At 44.4% G+C, this 18,458-nt stretch overlaps 1 protein-coding gene across 1 annotated transcript in view; it reads right to left on the bottom strand.

The window, feature by feature from the left end:
* The window catches only part of LOC142591042 (cytochrome P450 3A11-like), a 38,663-nt gene that overhangs the window by 11,529 nt on the left and 8,676 nt on the right, over positions 1-18,458 (bottom strand). The window contains exons 5-10 of the mRNA XM_075703420.1: positions 15,873-16,116; positions 15,244-15,374; positions 8,987-9,062; positions 7,489-7,570; positions 4,122-4,230; positions 836-924 (exon numbers count right to left, since the gene is read on the bottom strand). Of these exons, the coding sequence (XP_075559535.1) occupies positions 836-924; positions 4,122-4,230; positions 7,489-7,570; positions 8,987-9,062; positions 15,244-15,374; positions 15,873-16,116 (731 nt within the window). The remainder of the gene's footprint in view (positions 1-835; positions 925-4,121; positions 4,231-7,488; positions 7,571-8,986; positions 9,063-15,243; positions 15,375-15,872; positions 16,117-18,458) is intronic.

Below are 18,458 nucleotides of genomic sequence, written 5' to 3'. Positions count from 1 at the left end.
CACACACGTGCATGTAGCTTTTTTAATACCCTTTCCCGGTCGTCGTTCTGTGTGGTAACAAACTGGTATTGTGTCGCCATTGAGCTCCATCCTTCTTTTCATTATCTCTCTAATTAGCCCATGCATGAGGTAAGGAACCTTGTTTTGAGATACAAAGGCGTTGCACACTTCAAGGCAACAATGACACAGTGGAATGAAACAATGACACAGTGACAGTGGAAATATTGCAATGTACCTTTAACTCCAACTGCTCCGTCATCTTAGGTTCACGAGGAGATAAATGCCTAAATTAACCACTCTGTTCTCAGCTAATAGCTATTTCGTGATCCCGTGTGGGGTAAGAGTAAAGGAATTTATTGGTTGCCGAATGATTCCTGCAACGACGTTGTCATTGCCATCGCCATGCTGTTCCGCATAAAGTCCAAGTGCGATAAAATCGCCGCCGTATGCTGCAGGTGCAAAGCAAAGCTTGCGAGGGCGAGAGGAGAAGGATGGTGGTTTGATGATCCGGCGACTTCTCGCGTGTGTAAGAGAGAGAGAGAGAAGTTTATTTACAGAAAGACAGAGAGGTCGGCCTGAGCTATAACAGGCCGAGAGAGGAAACCGGGGAGTGTACGCCCCGTTCTGTCACACCTGCTAGGAAGGAGGGCGGGGGGGGGGGAGGAATTCTAGCCCACAATTCAATGAACGGAAACAGTCATTTTACTTTAATTTCTCTCAACAGAATAAGTACTTTGTATGACTTCTCTGTTTGTTTCCTTCATATAGCCGTAACTAGCACAAAAATGGAGCCCTTCAGTTTCGCTGATGTTGCAAGCGGAAAACAGCAGCTTACCCTGGAAGCGAAGGATAGAGTCTCAGAGATTCTGACAGCACTTGCGCCAAGTACGTGAGTTCACCAAGGCTGTCGTATGTGAGCTCCCCCTGTACAGTAGTGGATGGGGCAGAATTGCACTGCTGAGAGTGGAGTGGTAAAAATGTACAGTTAAGAGGACTCACTGTTTAATGGTATAAGCAAGAGTCGGGGGATGGCAGAAGAACCACGTCAGTGAGAGCTGGAGATGTTTGCTTAGTCAAATGACTAGCATGCTACTCCATATTGCTACTCTATTGATGAAGCACAAAATGATAAAAAAGAAAAAAAATGTAGTAAAATTATAAAACGTAATTTTTCGTAATTTCTCGTAATTTGTATCCAATAATTGTATAAAGAGGTATGTATAAACCTCTGTATATTGTCACGTGGTGGTGACGTTGAAGAACACAGTAGCAATACTGTGAAAGACAAAATTACCATTTATTGGGCGAACTTGTGCCCACAAAAACTGAGTACACTTATTATGGAGCAATACTGTGAAAGACAAAATTAACTTCTATTGGGCGAACTTGTGCCCACAATAACAGGCTACACTTATAGCACAAGGATAGCGGCGAACACGGTCGGCGATCGTCGAAAATCTGATCAGCGGGTGAATCGCGTGGGCTTTTATAGATCAGTCGTCGAATGTTCCAGAGTAAACGCTGGGACCCGCATGCCTTCCACAAAGTTCTACGCCATTCGCGCTGCACATATATGCAATCAGATTACACAAGCTTCGGCGACAACAGACAGTGGATAGAAGCATCGATAACATTCTAGAAACTTCCGGTACATGTAGACGCGTCCTGCCCTGAGCGATAACATTTCGTGGACGGTAAAAGCACTTACTCATAAAAGTTAAACGAGTTCTCGTGTCAGTATACAAGACCGTACCGCGCACAAGACCCGGTACGATCTTGTGAACTTTGACCCCTTTCTGCCTATCCTTCTTGTTGTAAACATGCTTTGAAAAAACTAAACAAATGTTTGGTTTAATTTGATTTTACGTGTAAGCGAAAGAACACACATTCATGATAGAAATAAAGGGAGATAATACATGAAATGATCTCGAAGAACAGCGATACACGAGTAGAATGAGTTCTACAGGTCGCGATGCAAGAAGTAAAAAAAAAAAAAGCTTTTGTTGCAGGCATAGCTAAACCAATGTTCCTTCAAGATATGAGAACACCTCACAGATATAAGGTGCGAATCCCGACAAAGGTTTAAAGCACTTTTTCACTAATTTCTTGATAGACGGACCGACCGACCGACTGAGGAAAGAGAAAAGGTACGAGCGACAGAAAAGAGCCTGTGAAAAGACAAATAATGGTCACATAGCACTGTAGCCGCGGGCATTTAAGGACCAGAGTGGTGGAGTGGAGCCTTTCTTTCATTTTCTACTGCATTGTGGAGAGTGGTGATCCTCGTAATTACACTCCTTTGAACTCTTCAGAATGTTGAAGATCAAACAATTCCCACTCCTGGGGTACCTAGCGGATCCATTCCATTCCTCCATTCCCGGTATGAAACGATTTGTCTGTGATTGTTTATTACTCGCATCTGCATGCCTACTGAAAAAAAAGAACAGCATTACAGTGCTATTTACAATTTTTTTTCGCTCGAGAATAAACATGTTTTACGGCTTCTCATTCCTTCGGGTGTTGTCAGCTGTAATCCCTCTAATTATTACTTATTCGAGCAAAGCAACGTATGAAGTAACATCACATCGTATCCGCTGCAGTGGGAGAGAGCGATTGTGTGAGGGAGAAAGCAGATTATTAAAATTAAGGCGGCAGCCTTCAAGGTGAATGCTCCTTTCGCTGTGAATGAGCTCGGAGCCGCCGGAGGAATCGCTGCAGCTGGCTGCTTTTTTTAATTTAATGTTTACTGGCATATTGACGTGCACCATTACTTGCATATTGACGGCCATAATGACGGCACCATGACGGGCAGCAGCAGAATCTGGTTGCTACGCACTATACCTTTTAACACCATTAAGGGCGTTAATTTTTTGCCAAAGAAGCACCCTTAGGATGTCAGTGTAATGCAAGCACATTTATTTTATTAACACTCTTAGCTCTTAGGGGGAGGGGTGTTTTGTTGAAGCGGGAACGAAATGAACGTAAGATGCAGCCTTCAGTACCTTGTATTAGTGTCATATTTTTTTAGTTTACTGGTTGTGTATTAGCCCGGCTGCGTAAACAGAATTCAAGGACATGTAACTAATCCATAAATAGGTTATGGAAGGAATGCACGGAGGGAGATTTCGAACTCAGGAAGTGACGTGGAAACCAGGCACCCTATCCACTTCTCCAAACATACGCCACACTTCAGCCCTTAAAATAGTGGTATCTATAGATTATCCAGAAACTAAATTTATGTCATTTCACCAGACACCTTGCATAAATAAACATGCCGAATTGCAGCAACTGCTTTCGTTACACTTGTAACCTAACGTCAGGTAAATGCAGTTTTCAGCAGTAGCGAATGTGCAACTAGTACGTGTATCAATTCCCTTTCTTAGGTGGTGTTAATTTTTAATCTGTTTTGAGTTTTTCGGTCACATCCTATTATGAAGTGTGGGACAAAAACGTGCGCTAAATCGAGTAATAAAGGCTGTAATGAAACAAGAGAAAACACTCCTTTAACAACGTTAAGAGTGTTAACAATTTCAGTGTGCTTATGTTTTACGAACAGTTCTAGTGCCCTTATGCCTAGAGACCTCTTAGCAGGCTTTTTAACTATGAAGAAACTAGTTCGTTATACACCTACCAGAATAGTATTTAGAAACGTCTGATGTCACCACTTCAGTTATGAGCAGCAGACTGCGCAAGTATGTTCCATCGAGCTCAGCAGTAGCGACTAGCATAATGGCATAACCAGACACTCCGCTGACGTGACTGAGATATTTATCCAACAAGTATTGTGTCCCGGAAAGAAAATTTAGGTTGTTCGCAGCATCAGTATCGTTCTTATACATCCGCATTTCTGCTACTGACATAAACAATTCAAAGATATGAGAAAAGTCAGGGAAGGTAATTATTGAAGAAAACAGGGCTAGTTGACGCATTTCTCAAAGCCAGAACAGAGTTAATCGTAATAAAGGACAAAACAGTGAGAAGAAACACACAGCGAAGGTAGCTGACAGAGATGCGAACAGCCAGACTCCAAGTCGGCTATATCTTTCCACGGCCGTACCACAATCTAGTGTTCTTTTATTAGGCGAAGAATATAAGGAGTGTGAGAAGGAAGATACGCTCACCTCTTTGTCAATTAGGGCTTGAACTTCCGCCCGAACTTTGTCCTGAATTTCCGGATGTTCAGCGAGCAGGTACGATGTGAAGGCCAATGGTGAAGCTGCGGCGTCAATGCTGCAGTTAAGAGGGAAAATACGAGTAGCGTGGTCAGCGCATTTTCGTAGTGAACGCGGCGATAGAACAGTGCTGCTGACGCACTTGAAGAAGCAAATAATTAAACTCCGTTTCGCTTGTTTCAATCAATAATTTTCCCTTTTCTCGGAATCAAGCTCGAGCGAGTAAGTAAGAGACGTGCGAAAGCTGACGGTTGTTCAAATAGTAGAAGAAAAACTTCTTCGTACACCTAAATCATTCTGGCAACTGATTCACCAAATACGCAGAAGGTGTGTAAGCGAGTTGACGCAGCTTCCGGAAATATCCTATTTTGTTCCAAACATAGCCGTCAGCGCTGTGAAATCTACAAAGACTTCTTGCAGTGGCTTGGTTCGTACTTGGATATAATTTGGTCTTGTGACCGTAATTGTGCCCAACTATCGCTTATGTAGGCTCAGTATTGAATGAAACAAGTTTTAATCCTTAGAAACAAACACACTGAGATATATGGCTGCTAATTCATTGAATTAGATCATTTTTATTTTTTCCGTTCTATTCAGGATTTTTATTGGCAACCCGTCGCGAGGAGCCTTGCGCGAGCGAATGCTGTTGGCGCACGTGTAAGTGTGGAAGGAACGCGCAGAGTGATAAATTTTCTTGACCGAACTTCTTGCGTTCCTTCTTCAACGTTGACCGTTACATATTGAACGGAGTAAAGAGGGCTGGAAAGCTATAACGTAAATCTTTTCCAATCTGATTTTTATTCTGAATCGGCCATTAGCCCTTCCTGATGGGTCAGAATGGTTCGGATCCAGCCCATATGGGTGGGCGCCACGCCCACATGGTTAGAATTCGAGCCATTTTGACCAATCACGGACGCTTAATGGTAGATTTGGAATTAAGATATTGGCCGACGATTAGGCTTCTTGGCAATACGATCTTTGAGAGCGGCTGCTGCCTTATTTCAACGAGAGGCTACCACATACAGAACACGCAGTGCCGAACGGAGGTGGTTCTGCGTTTCCGATTGGGCAGCGCACGCCATATCCGCCACTGTCGAGCCGGCACTCCGGCGACGCGCCATCTTATTGTGGGTCACCACCGCGGAGAAGGGGAGGGAGATTGGCAATTATTATTTAGCATTTCGTCTGAGGTGGGATGAGGAAACGCGTGGAGAACAGGGGTATTGAGTAGAGGTCACACACTCATTCACTCACTGACAGGCCTCAATTTGGTCGCACAAGGTTGCGATGGGAAGTGGAAGTAAGGGGACAGAACGCTATAATGGTCTTTCGTGTCACCGCAACGGCGTTGCACTAGGTAAGGGTAGGTATAGAGCAAGAGTGGAGGCGGGAGAAGGACAGCCAGGCGCAAGCATTGCCATAGGCGACAGACGCCACTGAGAAACGCGCTCCCCAAACGGGGAGTGAGAGACACGGCTGAGGGCCGTACAGCCACGCGAGGCGGAGGATCATGCGTTAGGCGGCAAGGAGCATCTGCCGCCGGCACCGCGGCAGAGCCGCGACAGCGAGAGAAAAGACGGCGAGAGCAGAGTGGACGGTGGCGGCGAGAGTCACCGCAACGGCACTCCGCGGAGGAAGCGAGCAAGAAGATAGACGACAACCTGTGATCCGACTTTGGAGGACAAGGTTGTCTCGCGCCGCGCGCGACCGATAGCAGCAGGAGCGCGCGAAGCTAGAGTAGCGCGCGGATGACGACCTTGGCTACGGCAAGGCCGATGGCGAGGCACGACGGCGACGCGAAACGCACAACCGGGTGCCCAAAAAACTGCGCTCTAAAACAGATTGGAATAGATTTACGTTATACCGGCCTTGTTTGCCGGCTCACTACTTCTACTTGAACGCCGCTGCTGTTGGTAAGGTGGGTCGCTGCGCCACGCCGTCTGTTGTGAGCACCGCTGCCCTGCAAGCTGATAGCTGGCCTCCAATCAGGAACTGGTGTAAGGTGGTGCGAGAAACAAAAAAAAATTTACGAATCATTCGTTCAAAAAACTGCGTACATAAGATGTCTATTTGAATGAGGCATGCGCAAGATAGCTTTTCCTACTTTAATAATTTGTTATTACGTTTCAAAGGAACCGCAGGGCTCCGACACAGCTTGCGTAGCACTTAAGTTTTCTCTTGAACACTCCATTAAGTTGCGGCCTTCACCGCCGCACAAAAATTCTTTCGGCACTCTGCACTCATATCTTCCCTATCAAAGGTAAAACTAGAACGCCATCAAAACGCGGTCTTCAGAATGGGTTTACTGAGCGCTGGGTGTCCCAGTGATCATCACCATCGCGGTCTTCGCCTTCGTTGGCATGTCGTCACTGCCTCCACTGATAGCCGCTGCAGCGCACTCTGGAAATTGTAGCTCAATATCAAGCGGCCGCGAAATTAAATAGACTGTGCCGTTTTCTAAAGCTGTTTTAGACCGAATTCTGCACTTGGGAACTACAGTCTAACTGCAACCAATTTCGCAGGGGGTACACTTTCTTCAATGGGCCGCGACCACGGAACTCGTGGAAATCGAGCCACGAGAGATATTCCGATGGTTGGTCGTGAGCCGGTTCTCTAGCACAGAAACGCGATACTGAAACCATTAGGCCACGGACGCATGCCTAGACCGACGGAATAGTACCCCCGTCACAACGGCAAACTTCGCCGCTAGTGTTCGCAGGCTGCCTCGCGCGAACGCTTTGTGACACGCACTGAAGAGCGCGCTCGCTGGTGAGTGTGCTCAACGAACACATTTTGTGGCGGCGAAGTGTGCAGCCTCGTTTGTATTGAGTAAAAAATAACTAAACTAATATTTAAAGCCGTGCCAGGAGTAATTTTTTAACGTCTCTAAAAGCTGAATCCAACTTCCACTTGCTCTGAAAGGTCCACCATTTTGGCTGAGGAGACGCTTTCATGGCTGAAATTTGGCTTGGTGGCTCTTAATGCTTCGCTTCGCTCGCACCGAGTGCCACAGTGCGATGCGATGCGCATAACTTTGTCGCACGGTGTGTATTTACCACCTGTTCACTATCTGCCCGTATTTCTTAGCAGGGATGTAGACGGAATTCATAAGCGCCGGTTGAGAATCGTGGATATATAAGAAATAGTAGCCATGTATGGCAGCGGATGCGCCTTGTGGATGTTGCGCGAGTTGGGTCAGGCCGTATCCGGTACGCTTGCCACAATTTAAATCGAAGAGAAATACAAAGGCTGCAGAAAGGAAAACTACGTAATTAAAAGTTGCTTCAAGACACATTTCATGAAAAACCTTGCTTACCTAGCAATAATGAAGATGCATGTGTTAGAAGCCGTTCTCAGCTCAAGTGGGTGGGCCGTTAGAGAGCTAGATAACTGCCAGCCTGCAAACCAACAGAAGTGCTTAAACACCTGACATCCTCCAGTGTTTTTAGACTGATTTTTAGCCGGCATCACCAGATTAAGCATAACGTTTTCAATGATAACGCGCACTAAACATCCAAAATTATCGCACACCAAAAGGAGCCAAAAGTCGAGCGCTGTGAGTTACTAGCAGCATTAGAAAATGCGGATTACGCGCTCCGCGACGTCGCTTGACTTACACAAAGGCGTAGAATGCAATAGAAACAATGTAGTCGGCTAACAACGTCACGACGTGAACGTCGAACAGATGTCTGCACCGCTTGCGATTTTCACTGCTAAAGTGTATCCACGCCTGCCGCAGCTTTAGTAAACCATGCAGTACGAGACCCCGTCTATATGACGACAGGAAACAGTGTCTGCAAGATGGCATTCCATGCGATATCTGGGTCATGTACTTTAACTCGGAAACCTATTATTAGCCTTGCATTCCTGCGTATCTACTGTTGACGCACTTGGAGTCAGAACGATATACTTGATTTCCAGTAATCGCGATGCTCTGTATGTGTATGCGCTCAATTTATCATCAGGAGCTATGAGTTGCATAAACTCAAAGTTGCAGGCCACGAGGTACAACTTCAACCAACGTTCGTTGAGCAAATTTCTCGGCCTCTCATTTACTAAGGGCTATGCCTTCCTCAATTTAAATGGCCAACGGCCCTACACGAGACAAATGTAGCTGTGCGTGACCAGGCATTCACACACCACGAGGAAAGTAAGGTGCACAGTTCTTGATGAACTGGACAATCAACCACTACGAGGACAAAAAGTGGGAGGCCATTACTTTCAAAGGAACTGCGAGCATAAGGCTACTTGAATTGCACAAGTCTCTGAGGTTGTTGGGTAGACGTAATAGACCTTGAGAATGATGTCTGCTGCTGTTGCTGCCGCTGGACTGTGTGCGCGGTTAACATCGCTTTCGCTCCCCTTCTTTTATATCCCGTTACCCACTCTTATTGTGCCTGAAATCGCAACTTGCAATTGTAACTGTTACTGGTTAACCTTCTTGCATTTCTATACATTCGTTTTCTCCCACTCCTTTGGCTGAAGGAACAATTACAGTGTGGTTACGAAGGCACAATCCAATGTAGTCACATTATTGCTTTCATTGTTTTCGAGAAAATCTTACTCGACCAAAACGTTTTTGGCGAACCAGGGAAAAGTCTTTCAAAGTGATTTAAACAATAGCGAAATTTTTGTGTTGCGTCTTTGAATATCGCTCTGATCACTTTCATAGCAAGCAAGCAATAAGAAATCAAAATAAAGTAAAACACAAATAAATAAATAAATTAATATTTTAATAAAGTATTATACAAATAAATACAAAAATAAGATAAATAAATAGAGAGGCAATAGTGTAGACAGTCCACAGCACTTGCCTTCTACTTTTCCTTTGTTGTTTTTCTCCTGTATTTCAGAGTTCAACAGCAATTGAAGGACGTCCTCCTTAGTGGTCTGTGGACATAGGTAATGTGGAAACCACATAAATTAGATGAAAAGCATTCGTCCAAAGTAGGGTATTTTATTAAACAAATGGAACAGGTATTGGTAAGAGCATGAAAAATATCCGCCAATCCACTCCTGGGAAGGTGGTTGGCCGCCGAAGCTGTGGATATGTTGCGCCGAATGCGGGGCAACTTGTCAAACACTGATCGCATGATGTGCGCCCATGACGCACACTGCTCTTAAAAATGATGGTTGACACGTACACAGGTTGTATTGCACGTTAGAAAACCTTTATTTTATTTAATATTTTCAAATGACTGCTAAAACTGCTTTGTGGTTGAAATGATACGCACAGATGTTTTCCGTTCTTCTTAGAAAAATGTCTTTGGTCAAAATTAAATCGATGCATGCTACGAGTGCGGTAGTTGGTTGAGTCGGATCGTTGAAGTAAGCGAAGCCAAAGTCTTCCACGAAGCGGGTGGAGCAGTGCTCAGCTTCCGTTTTTTTTTTATGTCTAGGTTAATGTCTCCGCCAACGACTATCGGCGAGGGATTGGCGGCGAGATACGTCGGTGAACGTGGTAGTGTGCGCGCATCTTCATCGATCGCTGGGTTTGGCGGCTGTTTCGGTTTTTCTGTCGACGTTGACGGACGCGAAAAAATTCCAGTATGCTAACTCTAGACAGCTTCGCGGTAAAAAGTAATGGGGCACACTTTCTATATGCAATCACAGTTTAGTTATAATAATCCCACGAGAGGTAGCAAATTCGTGAGTTTTACAATTTGAAGCACAATATTAAGATTGTTAAGATTTAGAAAAAACAACAACATTGAATGAATGAATTATTGCAATACATTAAATATTATAACTGCTTTACCTGAAAACGAAACTTGTCGTTAGGCTCCCGAAATCTTGCGCACAAGTATTATGAGCTATCAATAAGAACTGCGTTGTCGAGTATGACATACAGGAGAAAAGAAACAGAAAGAAAGAAGTGCTCCAAGTAAACTGTATTTTAGCACATGTCTTTACACTTATATTACGGGGAGGGTAATTTTCACCAGAATAACTCACACAGCTAAACTATTCAATATGGGAATGTAGGAAAAATTTATTGAATAAATTTATTAGATGGAACGCAGAAATTCCTGAGATCTTAAGGAAATCACTCATTGGAAAAATTATAATGAATTCTGGAGAAAGAAATACAGCGATTAGGTACGTGCCAATGTCTGACATTTGGAATACTAAACAATTAGTTATTACTACATGATCGGTAATCGATTCCATAATTCTGTATTTTCAACTGTCGAATGTCAGTACTGCTAGAAAATAAGACATAACGTTTAACTATAAGCAATAACTCAATGAGAACTGCCTATGCTAGTGGTGACTGATGCAAATAATCCTGCTGCTTAACAGGCGCGGTTGTTGCGTAGAGGCACTAGTTCTTGAACGAACGGTTGGAGTAGATAACTTCTTTTCATTGGTTCCATAAAAAATTATAGCATTTGGACAGCCCACGAGTTAATTTCGATTCAGTTTATTATTTAGCCGATCAACATGTTTCCGTTCCTTGCCATGCTGTAAAATGAGAACAAGGTGAATGCAGGTGTCAACATTTCGACAAGTGGACTTGCCTTCTTCAAGGCGACATATGCTTTCCTCGCCACAGTATATATAGTTCGTGTTCTTCTAAAGGGGACAGGGCGCAAGGAGGCCGGGTAATACCTTACCCATAAGTTCAAGACATTGCAACCAATAGGCATAAACGTTTCAAAGGGAGCTTTAGAATCTATTCGTTATGCTTAATTGCAAGCTATAGGCAAGAACACTTAGTTTGGTTTCTTCGCGTTTTTTTCTTCTCCTTCTTGTTTCTGTTTTTTCCCTTTATTTATTTATTTATTTATTTATTTATTTATTCAATATCAGTATTTCCTTTTCTTTCATCTTAATTTTTTTTTCACGAGCGCCTGTTTCTAGCGCTCCTTCTTTTATCTCTGTCAGAGACACCATAGCCCACGAACACCAGCGAAACAGGTAACAGAGGGTAGCTGTGCACGTCGTTGACACGGCGGCTGACACACGGGCATTGACACGTGATTGACAGCGGCCGTGTCCCTGGCCTTGTGGACAGCACTCCTTTATTCTCAATTCGTCATAACGCTAACACACCTTCGCTCGTTGCCGCCCCCCCCTCTTTGCGTCCTCTCTCCTTTAGGAGAAGCCCGCCTATATATACTGGGGCGAGGAAAGCATATGTCGACTTGAAGAAGACAAGTCCACTTGTCGAAACGTTGGCTCCTGCTTTCAGCTTGTTCTCATTTCGCTCATCGTCTTGAATTTCCATCTTCCGCCTTCCCCGCGTTTTCCCTGTATTGGCATGCTGTAGTATTACACTCAGCTGTTTGAACAAACACAATACACTAAGTGCATTTGACGACGCACAGTCCCCTTGTTTCGCTGTGGTTGGCGCACCAGGTACGATCCCCTTTCAGCTATTGCTCATATACTAGCCTCTCAGTTGACCATATTATTATTATTATTATTATTATTATTATTATTATTATTATTATTATTATTATTATTATTATTATTATTATTATTATTATTATTATTATTATTATCTCAACGTCTTTACAAGCGTGATCATTCCATCTATATAGCACATGTGGAAGCTAGTAATCTTAAAAATGCAGTCTTTCTCGAAACACGTTCCTGAACACTCATCCAACAATACGAAAGAAGGTATCTCTCTACTTAACGGCGACAGCCAGCCTATGCCAGATGTCGCGGGCGCCTTCGCCCTACACTTCGGCTCTGTGTACGGTGAAGGGTAGACTGATGGAGTTAGGTTTCTAATCATCTTTCCCGGGATTCGAGCCTATCGGCCTCAGAGGAACTTGTCTTTAGGAGCGTCAACCGTTTATAACCGTCTTTTCTGTGTGGTCCTGATGACATTCTACCTTCTTTGGTTAAGACCTACGTGCCCTTGTTTGTAAAATGCTTACTTGTATTTTTAATTCTGCTTTAAAGACGAACACATTCCCAAGGGTTTGGAAAACAGCATGGGTTGTTCCCATCTCTAAGTGAGGAGTAAAAAGTGTTGCGAGTAACAACAGGCCTATTTCACTCCTATGCGCGTCATCTAAATTATTCGATTCAATTCTGCACTCAATCATTTCATCCTCATTAAAAATATTATGATTCCTCAGTAGCATGGCTTCACATCGGGACGCTCCACAACTACCAACCTTGTTAGACTCATTATGCATGTCTTTCAAGCAGTGTATAAGAAAAGACAGCTGGATATAATTTATTATGACCTCAGTAAGGCGTTTGATGTATGCCACGAAATACTCCTTAAAAAGTGGGCACAACTTCATCTACACCACTCTGTCACAGCACTTATAAGAAGCTACCTGCGCGGCCGGTACTGCTGCGTTAGCGTAAATGGTCAGACGTCGGAACTTTATGTGGTTGCAAGATGAGTTCCTCACACGTCTGTCCTGGGCACTCTTTTCTCGCTGTTTAAGAACGACGCTTCGGCAGTCATTCCAAACTCTTCAGTTTCGTTATATGCTGACGGCGCGAAATAATTGAAAGCGGTAAAAAAATATTAATCATTGCGCCACTCTTCAGTAGGACATTGCGAATTTTGCGTCATGGTGCACTGAAAACAAGCCGGTCATAAACGCAGCAAAAACGAAAGTTGTAAGCCTCAGGCGAAAGACTAAGGGGACTTTATTTCCCTATAGCGTTAAAGGCGTTCTCCTGCCAAGTGGTCAGGGAAAAAATAACTTTGCAGACTGCATAGAGAGCTCTCCGAGTTTCTCGCCCCACGCTCAACAGATGAGACAACGTGCACTTCGAATGCTCGGCTCAGTATTTCGGGTGACGAGAGAATTCACACAACCTGGGTCTTTATGTAGTAACTTTATGTAGGAGTGTATGTCTTCCAGTTCTTGAGTACGCCTGTGTAGTTTGCGGTGGCACTTGTAGGTCAAGGTGTGAACTTCTTGAAAGAGTGCAAAAAAATTCACATCTATATTTAACCGTCGATTTTATCAAAAGCCTTCCATCTCTATAGAGCCAACACAGACAATCAGGTTACCTACCCTCACCTGTAGACGCAACAAATCGGATATTCTTTTTCTCCACAAATGAATACATGAAGAAATATGCTCTCGCACTTGCTTTCTAATGGGTGCTTTTACACTCCGCAGAAAGGAACAAGGAAACAGCGCGCCTTTCAGCCTTCGGATTTTTGTGGCCCTCTATCTAGATTGCAGGCGACATGTAACACCCTTTCAGGGTGCCTGCACATCTACATGCCTAATTTTAATATTTTTCTGAAAGGAGTTGTAGAGAAATAAGTTGCAGAGTAGTCCCTTCTACGTGTTTGGACTTGTGCTTTGTATTCTCTTCGTATACACATTTTGTGCGCTGCTGAAATCTGTATTTGCGAAATTATTGTTTCTTTGATGTGTACGTGTGTATGTGTGTGTGTGTGTGTGTGCGCGCCTGCACTGTTTTTCCTGTGCATTGTTTTGCGCCTTGCACCAGCACGAAGACACTCGAAGTTGTTCCTGGGCATCTTATTTGGCCCCTTTGATTGATTGATTATTATTATTTGTCGTATTGAAAATATGTACACTTGAGGGGAAAAGCAAGGTGAGCAGAAGGTTGGCAGGCGCCATCGGTAGGGACCCAACATCTGCCTACCTTCTTGAACGTAACCCGCCGTGGTTGTTCAGTGGCTATGGTGTTGGGCTGCTGAGCACGAGGTCGCGGGATCGAATCCCGGCCACGGCGGCCGCATTTCGATGGGGGCGAAAATGCGAAAACACCCGTGTGCTTAGATTTAGGTGCACGTTAAAGAACCCCATGTGGTCGAAATTTCCGGAGTCCTCCACTACGGCGTGCCTCATAATCAGAAAGTGGTTTTGGCACGTAAAACCCCAAATATTATTACTTCTTGAACGTATGCACAGTTGTGCAATAATAATGCAATGAGATATTTTTACTTAACGAATTCCAACGCAACCTTTAAAGTTCCCTTTAGTCAGAAGTATAAAGTACTCGGCACTCAATTCGATTCGATAGGATTTTAAGGTTGCTCTTCTAATATTCATATTGTCACGTGGTAGTTACAGTAAAGTAAGCAGCAAAATTTTGAATGACGAAAATAACTTTTTATTGTGTGAACTTGTTCCCACAAAAGCAGGTTACACTCAATGCACAGCGAGAGCGGCGAATGCGTTCGGCGATTGTCGAAATCTGATCTGCCGGGGAAGCACATCAGGTTTTATATCTGAGTCATCGAAGGTTCCAGAATAATCGCTGGTACCCGCGTGTCTTCCAGACAGTTCTACACAATCCGCGTCGCGCATAGAAGCAATCAGGCAACACAAGTTTCAGTGGTAACAGACGCGGATAGAACCTTCAATAACGTTCGAGAAGTTTCCGATACACGCAAGTGCGTCGTGCGCTGAGAGATAACATTTCTTGTACGGTAAAACGCGGTCACTCTATGAAGATGAAGTATGAAGTTGAAGTACGTGTGTCAATATTCGCTTCCATTCGGAAATTGCTCTAATTAAATCCCCCTGCGAATACTGGTTCAAAATTTTAATATGTGACGAAATGAAATGTGATTCCTTGCTCTCCTTCATCAGGGACTACAAGTTGCGATTTAAATGAGCGCTACGTCAGAGGAGTTGATACAATATTTTCATAGTGGCCATAACAATTATGTGCTGTGGTTATGTCATTTTATCTTTTACGAACGTTCTGTGTTACATATTCTATTGATCCGTGACGAGGTTATCTTGAAGAATCTGAGAACTTGGGCAAATGAGCAGAGAAGCGAAAGTGCCTCAAAAAGAGTTGGCATGTCAAGACCAACTTCATCTTTGATGATCTTGCTAAACTGCATAAGTAGTGCATCCGTAGTAGAGTATTCGGTACAAAAGTTTGCAATGAACGAAATCATATGTCAATGTAGCGATTCGGAGGCTTTAAAGTGGCTTTTTGTTTTTACACTCGACGCTTCGAACCGGTTTACTCTTTTGAGTGGTGCCTACGTAGTCAGCAAACCACCCTATTTAACTATGGCACAAAGAACAGTTGAAACTGGCTGAATAGCCAATCATAAGACGGTCCACTTTAAAGAACCTGAATAACTTACGTCAGGGTTCGTTCTGCGGTGATTGATGATGGGCAACATCCTGTCTATCATCTCGTCCGAAGGCAGTTGAGTGAAGAGAGACCACACACTCATGAGCATTTTGTGCAATAGTGGACTGTCAGGTAGGATATCTGGAATTGACGCAAAAGAAAAATGATAATAGCTGAAGTTCTGGCGCAGTTCCCGACTTCCTAGAAAGAGTTCCCTGTGTTATACATAGTGTTTCAGGCAATGCGGTGGTTACTGTTTATTAAATCAAAATTGTGCCATAATCAGCAATAGAATTGCAATGCGGAACTCTCGTTTTGTATCTTCTTAAATAAATGACGTCAGTGGACATGTTGTAATACCAGAATAGAAGCCAGCCAAAATTCAAAGCAGTCTAAATATCTCTCGCCAGCCATGGAGCTCAAAGGAGACAGTGTTGTTAATTCGTTCCCTGTGTCTAACGAGTTGCAGTTAGCGGTCCTTTGTGCCCGATTCTATTACCCTCCCTAATCTGGGCCCATTTCGGCTCGCTAATTTGTGCCGCACAGCGCTCAAGAACAATGATGGAAGTGTACCAACTACGCCAAACTGGTGGCTTTGCTAAATGCCGCCTATGATTGGCTCCTAAGTAAAATACTCACTAAGCAAGAAGAGAGCAACGCCGCCAAACTGGCCGACACTGCGGCGTGCCGCATTGCACAAGGCCAGCGCAGCCTCGTCGTCTCGCTGGATGTCCGTGCGAGCGCCGGCGAAGAACTGCAGGCCGAAATCGCAGGCCATGCTGCAGAAAGGCTCGAACAGCTCGACGCAGCCGTCGGATCGTGCGAGCTTGAGGTCCATCACCCGGAAACACTCCTCGGCGCACTCGCGCACCAACGGAAAGGCCTGGAACATAGCCCACACGTGAGACAGAACCGTTGTATTTCAAATGGTGTGTGCCTCGAATATTAGGTCATCGAAGGGCTGCATTTCACAAGAAACATCAAAAATGAACCGCTGAGAAGGAGAAACGTGAAGAAAAAAGTCACAGCGACCCCCGAAAGGTGAAGCATTGATTGCGATAGCAAACTATTAGACAGCTATACGGAAGTAAAGGTAGTCGTTTTATGAGCTACATAATCTGCTTTAGACATTCGCGTACTAACTGAATTGACGATCACGTTGTCACGTGCGCGCAGACAAACAAGAACACAGCACACTCGATGACCTCGGACACTCGCTGTCACAACAATGGCGTGATGAATAGAGGCAACAACGGCGAAAGAATTGCGATTTGCACTGCCGATCACTTCAGCACAAAGTAGGCACGCGGAAACACGGCGCCCACGAAGCCGTCAGCCATGACAGGTCGGCTAGCCTTCGAAACCAGCGCACATTACTTCCAAGGTAGGAGGCGCGCGCGGCCGCGCTCAGTCATCGCAGCTGGAGTAGGAGAGGAGATGAACACCATGCCCCGCCCCCCCCCCCCCCCCATCCTAGCGAGCACACATCTCCTCACTCCCTCGCTTGCACGCGTGCGGAGGTGGCGCACACTTTCACCGGCTTCCTCTCTTGCGAGCACGAGAATACACCACCGCATCAAGCCGCCGCCCTTCACCGCTCAACCTCGCACAGTTCGGCTCGCACTTGCAGCAAACGGCGCGCGGCCGCAGTGTTATGCATTTGGGGTTTATGCGGAACATCACGGTGACGACGGCAGTGCAGACGACGGCGGAAGTTCGGCTGGAATGTCCATGTAATTACTGTCGCAACAGAAGAAGAAAGAACAAGCAAGGACAACAAACAGCCAACACACAGTCAAGGCAGAAAGAAATTGAATGAGCGAAAGAACCTATCAAGCACGGTTGCTTTACGCTATGCATGGTCGGAGAGCACGACATATTCATACGATATATGAAAGCAAATAACATGTTAGCAAATTACCCTGCCCATAAGAAACAGTTAGTACGAGTGTGGTAAGTCGATGGCTTGGATCCCTCGTTTTTTTCAAGAAGTAGGGGTGTGGCCTTGCTGCGTTATGTTCCCGTCTTCTCTATTTGGGAGTACATTGCTGCTTAAGTGGCTTGATATGGCGGCATGTCTTGTGTTTGTTTCGTTATTTCATGTACGGTGCCTGACAGTTCATCGAGCGATGTCGCCACAAAGGCAAAGTTTACGCCATCCTGACCGGTAAAAGCTTCGGGATCAAGGCGTCGACTCGTGGCGACCTAACAACAACAACAACAACAACAACAACAACAACAACAACAACAACAACAACAACAACAACAACAACAACAACAACAACAACAACAACAACAACAACAACAACAACAACAACAACAACAACAACAACAACAACAACAACAACAACAACAACAACAACAAGCAAGAAAATAACAAGCAAGAAAAGGACCCGGATGACGTGTGTGTACCTTACTGAACACAGAAAACGATAGATGAGGGCGCCCCTTAAGCGTTGGGACACTAGAGGTGCTGCGCGCAAACGCAGCGCCCTTCGCGGACATGCGTAGAAATCACGTCGCGCGCGAACTGAAATTATTTTTGTGCGCGAACGGGCCTTGCACCTTCATTGATGCTTGTCGACTACACTTTGAGTGCATAGGAAATCACGTGTTCTGAGTAGACGGCTGAGGTTCACAGCCTATACAGGTTGTTTCAGCGGACACTTTCAAAATTTTTAAAAAGAGACCTGCGGCACATTGCTCAATTCTAGTTTATGAACCGGTGTACTCGAAACGGCGGACAATACTTGCGAAAAAAAATTGAAATGCAAAATCGTTTAATTAACAAGAATTCATTAATTAACTTCGTAGCTAATAATCTTATGACCCATCTTGCAATTTACAAATTCTAGCAGTGGACTTCGCAAGGCCGAAGCACTTGGAACGAATTAATTTTACGACACCAGTTTCGGGATATAAATTCAGGAACTTTGCGGGGAAATCCATTGGCATTCCAGTTACTTTGGTGCTTCAGTGCATGACGCGACGCTTTTTTAACAAATTAACTGTAACGCGAATGCATTTCCCCGCAAAGTTCTGGAATTTATATCTTGAAACTGGTGTTATGTTCCAAATTTGTTCCAAGTGGATCCCTCTTGCGAATTGTAAGGCTAGAATTTGTAAATTGCAATATGGGCCATAATGTTATTAGTTAAAAACGTAACGAGTGAATTTTTCTTAATTAGTCGATTTTGCATCTCAATTTTTTTGCGCAAGTATTGT

The sequence above is a fragment of the Dermacentor variabilis genome, chromosome 8, assembly GCF_050947875.1.
Source record: "Dermacentor variabilis isolate Ectoservices chromosome 8, ASM5094787v1, whole genome shotgun sequence".
NCBI lineage: Eukaryota > Metazoa > Arthropoda > Arachnida > Ixodida > Ixodidae > Dermacentor > Dermacentor variabilis.
This window is presented reverse-complemented; position numbering and strand designations above follow the sequence as displayed.